The 17,374-nt window shown below is 39.8% G+C and overlaps 1 protein-coding gene across 7 annotated transcripts in view; it reads left to right on the top strand.

Moving 5' to 3' along the window:
• add3a (adducin 3 (gamma) a) overlaps positions 1-16,066 on the top strand; it is a 116,565-nt gene extending 100,499 nt beyond the window's left edge. For 4 of the 7 annotated variants that reach the window (XM_061769424.1, XM_061769423.1, XM_061769422.1 and 1 more), the window contains 10 exons: positions 1,597-1,740; positions 1,988-2,086; positions 2,653-2,829; positions 2,918-3,172; positions 4,824-4,928; positions 5,577-5,663; positions 6,193-6,216; positions 6,801-6,921; positions 9,647-9,736; positions 12,211-16,066. In XM_061769424.1, coding sequence (XP_061625408.1) covers positions 1,597-1,740; positions 1,988-2,086; positions 2,653-2,829; positions 2,918-3,172; positions 4,824-4,928; positions 5,577-5,663; positions 6,193-6,216; positions 6,801-6,921; positions 9,647-9,736; positions 12,211-12,452 — 1,344 coding nt within the window. In that variant the 3' untranslated portion in view covers positions 12,453-16,066. The remainder of the gene's footprint in view (positions 1-1,596; positions 1,741-1,987; positions 2,087-2,652; positions 2,830-2,917; positions 3,173-4,823; positions 4,929-5,576; positions 5,664-6,192; positions 6,217-6,800; positions 6,922-9,646; positions 9,737-12,210) is intronic. The other 3 variants (XM_061769426.1, XM_061769425.1, XM_061769427.1) reach the window with 3 other exon arrangements.
• Positions 16,067-17,374: the final 1,308 nt, after the last annotated feature.

Here is a 17,374-nt window from a genome sequence, read left to right as displayed (position 1 = left end):
ATTTACACATTAAGAATACAGTTTGCTTCTCCCCCCTCGTCAATCACCCACAGCTTTGCTAGTTAAACTGTTAATCTCGTCACCTTTTCTCGCTCTTCGCATCAAAATTACGATGGTGGGAGCAATTGTGTGTGTGTGTGTGTGTGTGTGTGTGTGTGTGTGCCACCAATATCAAACCTCTCACTTTCACGTTTACGTACAAACGCACGCACGCACACACGCAGTTGCCTTCATGGACCACAATCGGCATCCAACTATCTATCAGTCAAGAGTCTTTAGAGAACTGTACTGAGAATGGTGTGCTTGTTTATGTTTAGGTAGTTACTGTACTGTGTTGGCATATCAAGTCTGGTCTAAGTTGCTGATTTAATGTTGCTACAACTACACTAATATTTAAGTGATTGGTTCATGTTGATAAGATCATTCTGTAACTTGTGTGGCATACTTTACCAAGAGGCTTTAAACGATAAAAAATATTCCCACACCTACGACATCTTTTTTCACCGACAAGATTGAAAAAACTTTATTGGCTGTCAGATAGTTACTGACGCAACAAGACACGTGACAAGGGTAAAACTAAACTAGCTTTTGGATTCTTACTCGACGAAGACGTGGAGTTAAATGTCTTGTGCGGAGCCGATCGATGACGTCATTATATCGGATCGTCGAATTATGACATGAAAGCCGATCTGCATAAAATGCTAATTATCCACCGATACCGATAACACCGATCAGATCGGCGTAAAGTCGAATTACCAAGTAATGGGTTCAGTTAAGTTAATGCTTTTTTTGTACTGTGGATAAGTTATATTCCTGCTACTTGGCAGCTGCTGAAAGTAACTAAAAAGTAACTTTTTTCTAACTTAGTTACTTTTGAAATCAAGCAATCAGTAAAGTAACTCAGTGACTTTTAAGCTCAAGCAATCAGTAAAGTAACTAAGTTACTTTTTCAAGGTTACTGTGGCAACACTGTCAGTTGCAACTGGAATAAATGAAACAGCAGTGACGTGTCCCTAAGAAGCAGTTTTTCCCAACCTTCATTGAGCCAAGGCATGATTGTGGCTTGGAAAAACCTCACGACACACCACCAAACACAAATGTCACAAAAAGTATGTATAGATGGAAATAATGATGATCTTGTCTCAATTTACTCACAAATGTGCTTTCTCAGTAAGTGTCATGACTTATTCTGTCATGTGAAGGGCAACAGGTGGATACACAGGCTACATATACACCTTCTGCCATCTGATGGTGTCATTTGTTCTGCCTGCCACATTACTCTGCTTGCATATATTGGTGAACAACGAAACATTATTTGTAGTGAGAAAATCATAATTGTTGGAACAATTAAGTAAAATTGGCTGCGATTGGCTGGAGACCAGTTCAGGGTGTACCCCGCCTCTCGCCCGAAGATTGCTGGGATAGGCTCCAGCACGCCCTTGACCATTGTGAGGATAAGCGGTACAGAAAATGGATGGATGGATGGATGGATAATATTCCATGGCACATCTGATGAGGTCTCATGACATACTTTTCCACTGCGCAGTTGAGAATCACATCACAGCCTTATTGCTTAATTCTCCTGCCTGCTTGTAGGTGTCAACTATGAAGTGTGGCATCCTTCCCATTTCTCAAGAGGCACTCATCTTGGGTGACATCGCCTACTTCAACTACCAGGGCAGCCTGGACGAGCCAGCGGAGCGCAGAGAGCTGCAGAAAGCACTGGGGCCTACAGCCAAGGTAGGAAAGTATATTATTAGACATGGAACAATTTGGAACATGCAAAGGGTGTGTGTTTTTACATTTCAACCTCACAATTGGTTATTTGGGTGTGGTTGAAGAGAGTACTTTGACATTCTTGTCTGCACGTTGTTGTGGGTTTTACTATCAGCACAATGTATTGTGCCAAAAACAAGAATTGACTGTCATCAACAATTAAATGTTGATGACAGTATAACTAAAAAACAATATGCTTTTGTTTTCGAAGGTTCTGGTGCTGCGGAATCATGGCGTGGTTGCTCTGGGTGAAACTATCGAAGAGGCCTTTCACTTCATCTACAATACGCAATATGCCTGTGAAATCCAGGTATAATCAAGCAGGAACAGTTGCTTGTGGAAGATGTTGATGAACATCTTATGTCAGGATGGCTGAGCCTTTTTTTTTTTTTTTTTTAAAGACAACCAATAAGAACGCAATCATGGACAACTGACTAGATTTAGTAGATATTTCAATTTGGAATTGTTCACATTTTTGCCAGTCTTTATTTTCACTTGTTTGTGATATGTTGTTGTCTCCGAATCTCCTGGATTTATGCTTGGTCAAGGAAAAAAAAAAAAAGCATTAATCCAACAGCAAAGCCCAGCTTAATTTCTATAAATAAATCCCCTGCAGCATGTTTGTTGTACTATGTATGATTTATTCCATAGTGTTGTTGAAGTACAGTACAGTGTCTTTTGCTAAATGACATTTTTGTCCCTGCAGATTAGGAAAGAGCATTGCTTGCACTCCATTGGCACTAATTCATCAAACGGAGGATTTTAGTCACAATATTTATTTGGCAGATGTTTGTTGGTAATAAAAAAGAGCCCATCTGTCAAGCGTGTTGCGTAAGCTAACGCCCTTCTCCCCTCTCTCTTTGTGGCTGTGTTTAGGTGAACGCCATCTCCTGTGCTGGCAGCATAGACAACCTGATTGTGCTCGACCAAGAGAAATACAAATCACGAGTGCACGACGTGTCCTCAACATGTTCCATCCAAATGAACTGTCTGCACAAGCCAAAAGTCGGCGAGCTAGAGTTTGAGGCTCTGATGAGGATGCTGGACAACCTGGTGGGTCAAATGACACCCATGTATTACTTTGTGCTGTTTCTCTCTTTGCTTTCATTGTTGATTATTTCAACTATTGTTTCCTTCACAGGGCTACAGGACAGGTTATGCCTATCGCTATCCCATCATGCGTGAGAAGCCGAGGCACAAGAGCGACGTGGAGATCCCCGCCACCGTCACTGCGTTCATGTTCGAAGATGACGTGGACACCACGCGCTTTCCCTTCAAGTTTCTGCAGCAGCGGCAGCAGCGGGAGAAGACGCGCTGGCTCAACTCGCCCAATAGCTACACCAAGGTCAACGTGGAGGGCGGAGACGAGCGTTACAACCACAACAGGACAACCACGGTGAGCACAATATGCATTGTTATAATGAAAACTTCATATTAACAAGGTTCGCAACCCTATCGGGTCACATGAATATGGATGTAGGGTCCTTGTTTATGAGATATTTGTTATAAATAGAATAGTATAGAGTATAGCCCTCTAGCGTGAGACTACTACGCCGCCTGCTGGTTGAATAAGGGATTAGTATCCTCCGATTCAGGTATTTGTTTTTAAACTTTCCTAGAGCTTTTGATGCAAAGTGTGTCTGTTTTTAATTTTATCCATCCATCCATTTTTTTTCTACCACCAATTTTCATTAGGATCGCAGGTGAGCTGGAGTCTATCCCAGCTGATTTTGGTACACCCCTGGACTGGTGTTCACCAGTTAATCACAACCAGCCAGCGTCTATACGTAGCCGGTAGCCCGGGGCCGCCGTGAATGTCCGTGATTATTGTGATAAAGTTTTCCTGCTGTCGCTGAAATAGTGCTGTGAAAATGTCCTGTTGTCGCAGTAGTTCAATCAGCTGCTGCGTCCGCGAGACAAACTCCTTGTCTGCTTTTACATCTGTATTTCGTGGCGGGAAACAACGGCATTTGGGGACTCTCGGGAGTTGTCCCTTTCTCAGAGTTTTCCCCAAAAGACGAATCACCGACGTGCAGGTACCGTAACGGGGCTAGCTAGTCAGTAGCCATCTTAGCCATTCCCATTAGCAAGATGTAGCAAACAGCTTGTGCATAAACGTTAGCTTCGCAGCAAAAGTTGCGCTTATTCTGGCGAGCCGTCAATACGACAGCGCTGCCCGATGATGTCACTTTTTGGCGACACACAGTAAGTGAACTACACTTCACGACTGTTCGATTTTCCTTCTGTATCTTTGTATTTATCTGAAATAAATACATGTAAAATCAATGCTGAAAGCTCATGTATGAAATTAATTGACAAAGACGAAAATTGACATGTTCGCTATAATTACAGTTAGTTTTGCAAACGTAAAATGTTGTTTTTTAAAAAACATTCTGTCACGATTGGTAATCGCATGAAATAGGACTGGACCCCAAAAGCAGGCGGCGGCGGAGGAAGTACATGAGAAGGGTTTATTAATTAGCAGCTCAGGGGCTAGGATATCCGACAAGCAATCAATCTGAACGCACGAGAAGGAATCGTGAGAGAAGGCCTGTATACCATGAACGAGAATAAATACTCTGGCGCTGCTTTCCTGGATCTGGCAGGCTTATATGTAGGCAGTGATGAGTGCTGATTGGACCAGGCGCAAAGCGCCACCCAAGCTCCAAAAAGGGAACTGCAGGGCACAGACCATGACACATTCTCATTTTTATTTTATTTCAGTCACGAAAATGTTTTGTCAATTTTAGTTTGAGTTCTTTTGTTCGTTTTCCTTTACTATAATAACCTTTGTCCCCCCCTTTAAAAAGCCATACACACATTCAAAGTCACAGATACCGACAGTAGAACATGAGGGTGGCGATCCAATATGGACAAAAATAATACTGTACCTGCACCTCACATACATATTTTGGATATTGGTATTGCTATTTAATAATAAATATTTAATAAAATATTTTTATGGCATTACTGTAGTAATGGATAGGATGGGATTTCATTATTTTATTCATTATTATAACTATGATTATTATTATTTCCATTTACAGTGGATGAAAGCAGAGGAGACTGGAACGCCGATCCGAATTGAGGACCCCAATCAGTTTGTCCCACTCAACACAGACCCCAAGGAGGTGCTGCAGAAGAGGAACAAAGTGAGTCTCATGTCACACAATCATGTATGATGATGAGGTCTTTTAACAGTTGAGATTCAAAGAACTCAAGAATTCAACTCGGCAAGATGATTAAGTGCGAAGTAATTAAAGATGTGTTTTTGGTTTTTTTATTTAGTTTTGTTGATGACTGATAGTTTCATTATTTTGACATTATATTATTATTATATATAAATATATATATATATTATTATTTTTTTAATATATATTTCTTTTTGACAAAGGCTTGTAATTTAACCAGCACAACTTTTGGGGAGTTTACGGTACCCTTATCTCAACCAGCACAACTTTTTCGCAGCTTTTCTAGTCATTACAATTGTAAAAAAATGCACAGAGAAAACACGCAGATCATGCTGTCTTATTTTTCCATTTTCAGGTACTTGAGGTACACTTGTTCATAAGCATTTTTTTTTTTATGTCACAAATTTAAGAAATGTTTGAAAGTCACCTGATACATATTTTTTTTTCTTTAGAGACAACAAAATAATGAAATGTAATATATACATGCTATACAACATGATTTTCCTGAACAGGACCTCTTTAACTTTTAACTGAGGACAGACACCTGCTAAAAATTATCCCAGCAGGTCAGGGATGGATTTGTTTTTTATTAACAATGTTGTTTTACAGATTAGAGAGCAGAATCGGTGTGACGTGATGACATCAGGACCGCGCTCTCAGCACCTGGCTGGCATCCCAATTGATCAACCACGGCGGGTAAGATGCAAAGAAAAAACAGTCAGACATTGTACACCAGGGTATAAAGATTAAAAAGTATGACTAAAGACCAACACATTAACATGAATTATTACTTTAGGTTTAAGTAGATTTTACTTTGAAGTTGTCAAGGACCATATAGCGGTTTAACTAGATGAATGCAGCTGGTGTGGGACAAAATGTTCCATTCACAGTCACTCTGAAACTGACTGTAACTGACAATCCTAGGGTGGAGTCAGGCTTTGGCCTTTAATATTTCGTGTTAAGAAGTCCAAACTGTTTACTCAAACGTGGTCAGTTAGTAACCCCTCATAGCCACAAGGGGGGGCCAAGCGACCATATCCCGCTTCAAATGCTCAACAGTACAGTGCAGTATTCAATTTCTTTGTATTTCCATCTTTAATATGTTGATCTAGCATGATAGAGTTACTGAATTGATAAATTAATAAATGCATGTGGATATAAAAAAAAAATTCAAATGTAACTTTTTGATGCTGACTTGAGTGTGGTTGGTATCTTTGTGTTGAAGGCGCAAGTGCAGATACACATTCTGGTAAATACCCACAAATGTTTATTAATGGTTGTTTGCAGCGTTTTTAATTTTCCCTCCCTTTTTTACAGTTTTGCATCACAGCACAACTGCCTGTTTTGTTGTCTTAGAATGATCAAGAAAACACATTCACATACTGTATGTTGCATCTGTACATCAAATCATTATGCAATATTCTTAATTGCATGTTAACATGTGATGATGTGTTTGGACAGATTTTTTTTACATAGATGTTGGGTCATGGTTTGTGTGCATGAATGTTACTCAACACAATGGCAATGTGCGTCTGTTTCAGTGTCTTGTCTGGGCAGTTTCTAATTTTCCCCGTGTGTGTTCAAGATGTCAGAACATTTCTGTCTTGAAATGAGTCAACTTTGAAGTGGTCTATACAATTTTCCTCAGTCGAGAAGCTTTAAAGTGTTAGTGATAACAGACCTTTTAAGACTGGAGTAGATGTGTGATTTTATTCTTTTTTGCCTTTAAGTTTCTGTTTCTATACACTGAAAAAAGGTACAACAACCTTTTTTGGCTATAAGTGCCTCCTGACTGTTTTTCTGTCTATTTGTGTTTGTGTGTGTCCACGGCAGCCATACGTGCCCACAGAGGAGGAGCAGATGGCCCCCCTGCCTCCAAACCCTTTCAGGGAGCTGTCAGAGAAAGACTTGCAGGAGTATCGCAAAAATGTGGAAATGAGGCAACTGGGTCTCGGTAGGTGATGCACGGCCAGTCTTCTGTTTATTTTCCTTGACATTTGATGCTGAAGTTGTTCATGCTCAATGGTTAAAGACTCTCGACAGACTTATTAACACAACATGCACTAAGAGACACTCAAATGGTCGGTAGAAAATGTTCTGCTCATGTAAATGATTATTTTAGCTCTATTTTCTGTCTTTATACCATTTGAATCACAGACATCATCCGATAGTGATTTAGTTGTCGGCTCATATGCAAAATGAAAGGCGTGTGAAAAAAGTAAAACATTTTAATATAACTGGCCTTATTTGCTTCATTTGCCCGAAACAAATGAGATGTGGATTTCTTACACAGTTACTCACAGGGCCAAAATATTACGCACACCAGCCCAGTCTTAAGACCATGCAGTAAAGATCGGTATTAACAAGTCTGCTTTGAAAAAGATAACACATTTCTTTTAATTAATGAGCTATGAATTGAACATGTTTGTTATTGTGGTTAGTTTGCAGTGTTTTAGAGCTGTTCTGCATTATACTGAGCGCTCTTGCTAATATTATGCCAATTTCCATGAACAGTGGCTATATTCAGTCTAAAATATCTCAGTATAATGCACAACATCAATTGAAACTTAAAACTACAACAATAAACACTTAATTATATATATAATATTATTATTACGGTATTATAATAAAATATGAATTCATTCATTTTCCATACCGCTTATACTCACTAGGCTGACTCTGGGCGAGAGGCGGGGTACACCCTGAACTGGTCGCCAGCCAATCGCAGTATAATAATGTATAATAAATAATATAATATTAGATATTTTATTGTATGTATATTATATTACAACTGCCCATCAATAGTGATCATAGTGATTACTATTATTAGATAACATTTTGGATTAATCTCTTGCATTGAATCTTACGAGTGTGCAAGTGTACCTGAGGTTCTGGTTGTTGTGTATTTCTGTAGATTAGCAGCAGCCCCAGGAAACACGAACGACATAGACGTTTTGCACCCAACAGACCTTTTTATGCATGCACACATACACACACACTCCGCAGCGAATGCTAATCATATTAGCTCTGAGCCTTTTAGACAGGCATGGGAAATATCAATAGTGAACAGATAAAGATGAGCAGGCCATCTCAACAGTCTCCATCATACTCAAGACCTGCGACCTTGCATTCAATACATGTGTTCATTCATGCGTGTGTCTGTGCATACAGTGCACAAATACAGTGCAAGTGTGTGTGGTGAAGCGGGCACAAGAGGCCAATATGAGTAAGATAGCAGAACGAACAAACAGCAGGTCTTCACACCCACCTCATGACCGCTGGTCATTGCTGTGACACTGTTGCCCCCGCACCGCCGTGAATCCCCAGTGGCCAATCTGGATGCCATCTGGACTGGCCTTAAACATGACATGGCTACATGGACACACAGGGCCCAAGTGGTCATCAATAACAATAAAAAAAAAAAAAAATTCATTCCATAAATGTCAAAAGTGTATAATATATAAGATACAGTATTTGCACTGTTGAAATCTCAATTGTATGCTTGTAAGTTTTGCACAGGCACATAAGCACAAACAGAAAGCAAATTAGCGCTTTCATAGCCTGTTACGCGAGCTGAATACACATACAAGTGTTGTGTTGTGAGTGAGGCCTCAGCCATCTCAATGTGTAACGCCGAACGTGCTAATTAACTATAATTAACATGTCATTGTGATTTAGGAGTATCTTTTGTGCACAGTTACATAATTATTCATGGCACAATAACTATACTGACAAATGCTGGGGCAAAACGCATTTTATTGTATTACATAAGGTACAGTATGAAAATCCTGTTGAACAACTATTTTTTCTGACTTAACTGTTGGGAAGTATGGTACGTTTAAGAAGTTTTTTTAAATTCTTAATGGTCGAACTACTGCAAAAAGATTCAAATGCTCCATGAGAAATTATTATGTTTGAAAGCTGGCAGGCAAACATTTATGCTCAATGGCCAAGTTCGATATATTTTTTTTTATTTTCTTTTTCGGGACAGATGTGCCAGGTCACCTGTAGATAAGGTTAAAAAAAATGATGCCAAATAGTTTATTTTGATAATAAAAAAAATATATATTATTGTTACATTTTATCATTTAAAATTTTTACCATATGTTATCACGTAAATTTAAAAATGTGGTATTGTAAAATTATTTTTTAAGAATAAAATAAAAAGTATTTTGGAGATGCAGTCAATTATTATTGTTTTTTTAAACAATGAACTAACAATTTTAGAAACGGCTACTGTACGTTTGTGCAAAAAAATATATATATATATTACCGGACTCTTGGTAATGCAAATTGTCTGGAGGTTGGAATAAAGAATGGAGTTGGCCTTCATAACATTTTTCAAAAATAATGATGACTAACTGCATACATCCTGGCAGAACCTGTAGTATGAGCCTGGCACAGAAAGAGAAACCTTGCTCTCCAAAAAGCCTGAAAGGAATCCAATGGTGATTCTGTCAAGTTTTCAGAAGAGCATCTGTCCATGTTTGAATCCTAACTCGTGTGTGTTGTCACTAATCTCTTGACTGGGCCTCCTCCCCCCGGCTACCCCGCTGACCCTTCGTCGCAATCCCCGCACCCTTTCCCGACCCGCTTGCCACCGCTTCCATCCCCCGCTGCACCATCGTCCCACAATCCACTCATCCCACCCCCGCTACCAACCCCCACCCCCCCTGCAGATGGCGAGCACGAGCTAACCTCAGATGACGGCTCCACACTCTCTCACTCTCTGTCTCTCACCCAGTCACCACAAGGCACTCCAGCTAAAGGTATCAGTCATTTTATCAGCGCTGCCTCTTCTTGCTCCTGCACTGTGTGTCAGTTATTAAACCAAAACTACCCTGTTTTCTCATGTTAGCTTTCACTCATATCTGTTGTGTTGGTATGTAAAATAAATAAATAGTAGGCTAGATACTGGGAAATCTGTAATATGATTTTAAATCTAATGTAATACTATCCATCCATCCATTTTCTGAACCGCTTCTCCTCACAAGGGTCGCGGGCGTGCTGGAGCCTATCCCAGCTATCATCGGGCAGGAGGCAGGGTACACCCTGAACTGGTCGCCAGCAAATCGCAGGCACATACAAACAAACAACCATTCACACTCACAATCACACCTACTCAGGCATGGGGAGAACATGCAAACTCCACCGGCCGGGGATTGAACCTCGGTCCTCAGAACTGTGAGGTAGATGTGCTAACCAGTCGTGCACCGTGCCTGTATTATTATTAGAATTATTATTTAATTTTTATTATTATTATTAGTAGTAGTAGTAGTAAGAGTAGTAGAGGCAGCGACAGTGGAAGGAAAAAGTATGTTCTGCATAAATGGGTCATAGAATGTGGTCTGATCTTCATTTAAATCAAAACGAACAGTCTGTTTATACTAATACTACACAAACAATTACCTTAATGTGTCGTGTATAAACTGCGCTCCAGTATAATACGCACCCCCAAAATCAACCCAAAAAATCAGGCAAACCGTTCTACCTATGTACTGTATAATGCACACCCTCGATTTGCGACTATCCATGCTCAAAACGTGAAGCGATAGTTGAGTCGCTTTCATGAGATTTAGTATGCTTCCTAGTTCGAAATCTGTCGCCAAAGGCGGACGGCTTGACCAACAAAACTAGTCATATTGTATATCTGTGACCCGGAAATGTGTCAGTCCCGTTCTCTGCCTGCATTGGGCCACAGTGCCAGTAAACAATACTGCCGATTCTAGAACAAACACACTTTGTGAAATGACAAATGGAAACTATTTTTGGAGGCAATGTTCAGTCCCGACGTTTTGTTTTATCCGATATGAATTATATCGGGGTCCGTTTTATCGAGTTTCCGCTGTATTTTTTTATTTTTTTGACTTGGGATATGTGCTCTATGAAGTGGTGATACAATAAATAAATCTGCTGTCAACTATCTAAGACTAAATCTGTTGCTGCCCAACGGACATGCTAACAACAGATATAAAATGATATGGTGGCAAGTCATGATTCTCGGGTGAGCAGTGAAAATTTACCGTATTATATATAAATTTGGGCGGCACGGTGGACAACTGGTTAGCACATCTGCCTCACAGTTCTGAGGACCCGGGTTCAAATCCGGCCTCCAGAGTCCCTGTGTGGAGTTTGCATGTTCTCCCCGTGCCTGCGTGGGTTTTCTCCGGGCACTGCGGTTTCCTCCCACATCCCAAAAACACGCATGGAAGGTTAATTGAAGAGTCTAAATTGCGAGTAGGCGCTAATGTGTGTGCGAATGGTTGTTTATATGTGCCATGCGATTGGCTGGCAACCAGTTCAGGGTGTACTTCGCCTGTACCTGTATACACGAGAAATGATGGTATATTATATAATGATGTGCTTTTAAAGGCACTTTAAACATGTAAGCATCTGTAGTTATATTTAAAAAATATATTCATATATTTTCAAAGGCTATTTTTGAACAATACATGTTTTTTTTAATTGTTCTTCACTTCTATAAAAGTGGGTCACCACTTAAGTAGAACAATGCAGGTCCCAGGGTGACAGCAGTTGAGAACCAATGCGCGAGAATTATTGTAACCTGTTTTTTGCACACAAATGATAAGCGCAAAAAGCCTATTGCATGGGAAGCATTGACCTGACAATATCAGTCGTGATAACAATACTGGGCTCTGGCTGATTCTACACCACTACACCCACAAAAATAACAAACGTTAAATTAATAAGTCTCCATAATGCTCAAAGGTCAGCCTAGTTAAAGGCAGAATATTCCATACAACTCTGAAACCCTCTGGGGCTGTTACTGAAGGTTTGGTTTCATACTAAAATCAAAACATTGTAACTATCTGAAAAGTCAGGTTTTGCTGGTTACTTGGAAAAACATGGTAATGCAATATGTAATATAGGTTCTTGACTGCTTTTGGCAAAACATTCACATGCTGTAGCCTACCCCAGCAAATTTGAGGCAGGAGGCGGGGTACACCCTGGACTGGACCCTGTATCTGTGCTCATAGACTATGCAGCTGGCAATGAAATTGAGGTAGGGCTCTTAGAGTGGAGCAACTATATATGGAAATACAATACACATTACTGATCAAAAGTTGCCCACTCATTCCGTAAAAGAAAATGTTTCCCTTTGTTTAGGTTTGGATCCGTATTGTTTCCTGGAGGCTCAGTGATTATTAACTATTAATTAGGATGAAACATAATATGTCAGGTTTGTTCACTGGTGTGACACGCGGCCGTCTTCTCGCCACAGTCAACCACTCGGGCCTGATGAACGGCAAGGACAACCACTGCGACGTGGACGACGAGCTGTGCAAGCGGGTCAGCCGGCTGGACACCAGCGTGGAGATCACGGTGCGCTCGGGCGACAAGATTGAGGAGGTCTTGTCCCAGGAGAGCTCGCCCTCCAAGTCGCCCAACGCCAAGAAGAAGAAGAAGTTCCGCACGCCGTCCTTCCTCAAGAAGAACAAAAAGAAAGAGAAGACAGAGGCCTAAGGGGCGCCAAGATGATAGAAAGGGGAGAAGTTTTGTCTTTTATGTTCTCTTTGTTTTCCTTATTTTTTGTTTATAATCCTTTTCAGAGTTTTATATTCAAAAGAAATTATTTGGATGGAAAAAAAAAGGATTGATATGTAACAAAAAAAAAAAAAAAAAGCTTCCTAGGCAGGTGAACAGGTGGAATTATTGTGGTAAGGCTTTTTCAAGTGGATCACGTATGCAGTACTCCCAAGTTGGCTCATCGATTCTCCTGTGCTGAAATTAGAACTTTTAAAAGTACCATGCATTGTTTCGTGTTTTAAAAAATGGAATAATCAAGTTGAGAGTGCAAAACTGCACATTTAAAAAGAAGAAGAAGAAGAAGCAGCAATCTCATCTGGTGGTCCTCTGCCTGTGCATTGAGTCTATAATGACTGAGTGGCTGCACGACAGATGACGTCACACTGGACAGCTGCTCTCCCTCGGTGGCCACAGGGTACGTGTCCGTTTGTTTACTGCTCTTCTTGTTCTTGCGCTTCTACAGCACCAACATACAAGTATGTTTACTCACCAAACTGGAGTCTGCACCATTTAGCATTAACATCTCAAAAGAGCCACCAAGACACTGTATATTTATGTAGCATTTTCCTACTTACTTTTTGGACAAACCGGAATTTTTAGTGTAGTTAAAGTCATCGCATGAAATTTGACCTTTTTTTATTGAACGTGCTTTTACTCAACTTCCTTTTATATTAATTTCTCAGCTTTTTCCAGGCACCTGTTTTGTCTTTTGCCAGGAGGAGAAGTGATTGCTCACGCTATATTCTGGAGTAGAGTGCATAAATATAACACAGATATATATGACAACTGGATATGTTGGCTATAGATTTGTAACTATATATTTTTTTATTTCATTGTGCTGCACGTTCCTTCTACTGCAGTGTGGGATGGTTTCACCAGTGAAGGAGACTGTGAAGTCGTATTTGGTCAAAATTGAGCAAGTAGCAGAGCAAAGATGTGGACGATTGAGCCGAGTGAAGACCCAGAAAAAAGGCTTTTCATGTGCAAAGTGATGTGTGCACTCAGCAAAAAATAAGTTCAAAAACAGGATGTGTAGTGCTGATACGTCTAATTTCTGCAGTTGCCAGCTGATTTGAGAATAACAGGAGTATTAGGGCCATACGGGGTTGGGGGGGGGGGGGGGGGGGGGGGGGAGGGGGGGTAATATTACCAGATACAAAGTTGTAATTTTAGAAAAAGACAGTGGCCATATTTCCACGCAAGTGTAAATGAAACAGTCATTCTCTTGGCATCTGTCATTAATCAATCATTACAAGTTGTATAATATATCAGTTTATAGAAAAAAATATTTTTTTCACCTGCACTGAAGAAAGTACTTATTTTTCACATGTATCGCCTGCACATGATTAAAATGTGGAACTGATGTAATTTTCCACTCATCTCGTAAATTATAGAATAATATACATGTATGTTAGTTTAACACCTTTTAATCATGTGCAACCGATGTACATGTTGGAATAGAGTCAATTCAAAGGACGTTTTTTTCACTTTTAATCTCATAAAATTTACTTTTTCTTGGAATAGCTTAATATTGTAAATTGTTTTCCCTGGTAAAATTACTATTCTCGTAGTACGACTGTATTCTTGTAAAATTAAAACAATTGCAATACTTGTAAAGTCAACTCCTAGTATTTCAACTTTATTCTGTTCAAATATTGCAACTATATTCATGTAAAACTAAAAACTATTGTAAAATTCCAACTTGATTCTTGTAACATTTCAACCCATCCATTTTCTGTACCGCTTGTCCTCACTTGGCAGATTTATATATAATACGGTAAATTTTCACTGCTCATGACTTGCCACCATATGATTTTTTATCTGTTGTGAGCATGTCCGTTGTGCAGCAACAGATTTAGTCTTAGAAAGTTGACAGCAGATTTATTTCTTGTTTAGTGTGGCCCTAATACTCCAGCCTCATGAACGAAGTATGGCGAAGGCATGACTTTTGTATAGTGTTGATATGTTTGTGTGTGTGTGTGTGATATAAAGCCATATTGTGTTGTTTTTAGACAATGGGTTGTGATCCAAAGTGTGGCTTCAATGACCCTGACAGGACCTCTTGTTTAATCCCCCTAATGACTGCATGGCCCTTGCTCTCAGGCTCAATACGAGCACTCGGCTTCACTCCTTCAAACGCAGCTTTTCAGGTGCACATTCGATCCCTCTGTAAGCCCTGTAACTCCCCTCGTGCAACCTTTTTGGCAAATGTAATATTTGTCAGATGACCTGTCGTTGACCTGTTCTCCTCGCACCCACTCCCTGGCTGGATGCACCGTGTACCAGTACCAGAACCAGCAGAGTAAACTAGTGGATTTGGAGGGCGGGCTCCGTCTTTAGTTGTGTCCAGTACTTTGTTTTGGCCAGCAGCTGGCCGGAGTGCATGCAAGTGAAAGATGGAGAAGGGAGGAAGTGTACACAAGCTAACACCGGCATGCATCAACACTCTTTCATTGCATCCCTCACATTTGACATCCTCCATTTTTTTGGCTTCATTTTTATTTTATTTTTTTGTTTTGTTTGCTCATTAAGCATTTTATGAGCACAAATTGCTCCCAGATTAACTGAATGTGCATTGTTTCATTTGGACTTTGATTTCTTTGCACTTGCGCTACTAATGCCTCCTAATCCACATTCTATGTTAAAATTGCAAAAAAGTTTGCTCTGGCCTGCCACAATGAGCCAAGCGACTTTGTGACCTGTGAACACTCCCTTATATAAATGCTAATCTCATGGAGTTGCTTTTAGAAGTACTGCTAATCAGTGTACATTCACAAATAAACTGTATTTTACCTAAATGAAAGCTCATTGTCATCTTTTTCTGCATCCACCTCAAACTTGAAAGTATTGTTTGTCGTTGTGCATAATCCATACACAATCATCTTCTTTTGCACCAGTTGTAAAGGGCGCAGTTCAGTTAAGGACTCATCCATTGTTGCATCCATTATGCTTGGTGACTGCATTGTCGGGCTACAAATTGGACGATGTCTATTGTGAACTGGAAATAACTGGTTCCTTTTATTTGTCTTTGATGGGAATGCATATACCTGTACACGTGTGGAATGTTCAATCACATTTACGACAGTGGTTGAGTCCGACTAATAGCAAACAATGGGACAATGACAATAAGTGGCACAGGAAATGTGGACGTTCTTGACAGGAATACCAAAGCCGTGACAATATCGTGAGAGACATGCACAACCTTCTTTGCCCTCCAAATCGAATAACTGCACTGCCACTTCGCACCATTTCATTAGTGTTAGGGTCAATATCACTACGACATGCTGTCGGTGTCCATAGAATCACTCAGTTGTCTTGAAAATGTTGCAGAATAATGAAGCCATGTCTTACTATGAGTGGCCAAACATATGCACACATACCAGTACAATAATGAGTCTCTTAAAATGTGTTTCCTTGATTTTATGCCTTTTTTTTTTTTTCATTGTATGTACTGGTATGTGATTTTGGCATGTACCACGCACTGCTCTGCTAACTACAGTGTGTATAAAAGTGGTTAAATGATATTACAATAAAAAATTTTTTTTACATGGTTTTATTGTCCACAGCCGGCTGTTGGGTGAAACAATTTCTATTATGCATCTTCTATTTGCATGATGATATTGAACATTTTGCCTCTGTCCCTGAATTTGCTGTCCACGCTATCAGTATGGGGTAAACTTCCCTTTAAGAAACCCTCTGCTGTTTACAGTGACATTATCACCAGCATGCTGTCCTTCTTCAGTGGAGGCTGAGACAGTGGCTAGTTGCAGAGAAAATATTGACAGTTTTTCATCTTATTATGTGTGCAATTGCACGTCAAGATTAACATGTCCATTCAAACTATATTTGTTAAACACTACACAGTCATCTTTCTAACGGAAAGGTCGACCATGTGCTCATTAAATGCGAACATTTGCCAAAAATGTCCACCCTGTCAGCAAGCTCACGTTTTGCTGTTTGCATGTACAGTATTTTGTGCACTTGCAATGGATTTTTGAAAAAAAATAAAGTGTGGGCACTTGGCCAATATGCATTTCTTAGAGCATAACATCCACTTAATATTTGTACAATCAATGACATTGACATTCAATGGAAAATCTCTTTTTTTGGGGGGTGAAATGGAGACTTCTCAGAGGCACTTAATGGTGATATTGACTCATTAACTGTTTTCCTGATTCGCCTTATTACTCATCACTGACCAAAAAGTCAGGCATGTGGCATCCATTTTGTCTGCTGTAAGTTACCAAATATGTTTTCTTGCCCTTTAAAGGCCAACATGTACTTCCAAAGAATGGCCCTCACCCCTGCTACTACTCAATGGCTGCATGACTTTGTTTTGCACAGCCAGTGTGCCTTGACTGCATTGCCACCCGCTCAAAATGTGAATCCAAATGACATGTTTGTAACCTTGCTGGAATATTCTTGATGACAAAGATAGTTTAGGCCCGGCTATAGCATCTTCTCTCCATCATAAAACACGCTGCTGCTGCTGCTACAGCTACAGCTACAGCTACAGCTACAGCTACAGATAAAGATAAAGATTGGAGTAGGTATAATGGAACACAGAGAAAAAAGGGGGGGGGGAAAGTTTATTTAGAAAGTCATGATATTACTGGCATAAATGTAAACCTGTGCTAAGAACAATTGGGGGTGTTGTCACGTTGCAATTTAATATTAGTTTGTATTATACTGTATACAATATTCATATACTGTTAGTTTTACAAACAATGACATCAACACCACATACGTAGTATGCACAGTATGAACAAAATGATTGTGTGTGACTTGTATTTTATTTGTGTCAAGTATTTGTGTCTGTTACAATTTTATTGTCATTACAAATGTTTTCTATAACTATA

Source organism: Phyllopteryx taeniolatus, chromosome 4, assembly GCF_024500385.1.
Source record: "Phyllopteryx taeniolatus isolate TA_2022b chromosome 4, UOR_Ptae_1.2, whole genome shotgun sequence".
In the NCBI taxonomy this organism is placed as follows: domain Eukaryota; kingdom Metazoa; phylum Chordata; class Actinopteri; order Syngnathiformes; family Syngnathidae; genus Phyllopteryx; species Phyllopteryx taeniolatus.
This window is presented reverse-complemented; position numbering and strand designations above follow the sequence as displayed.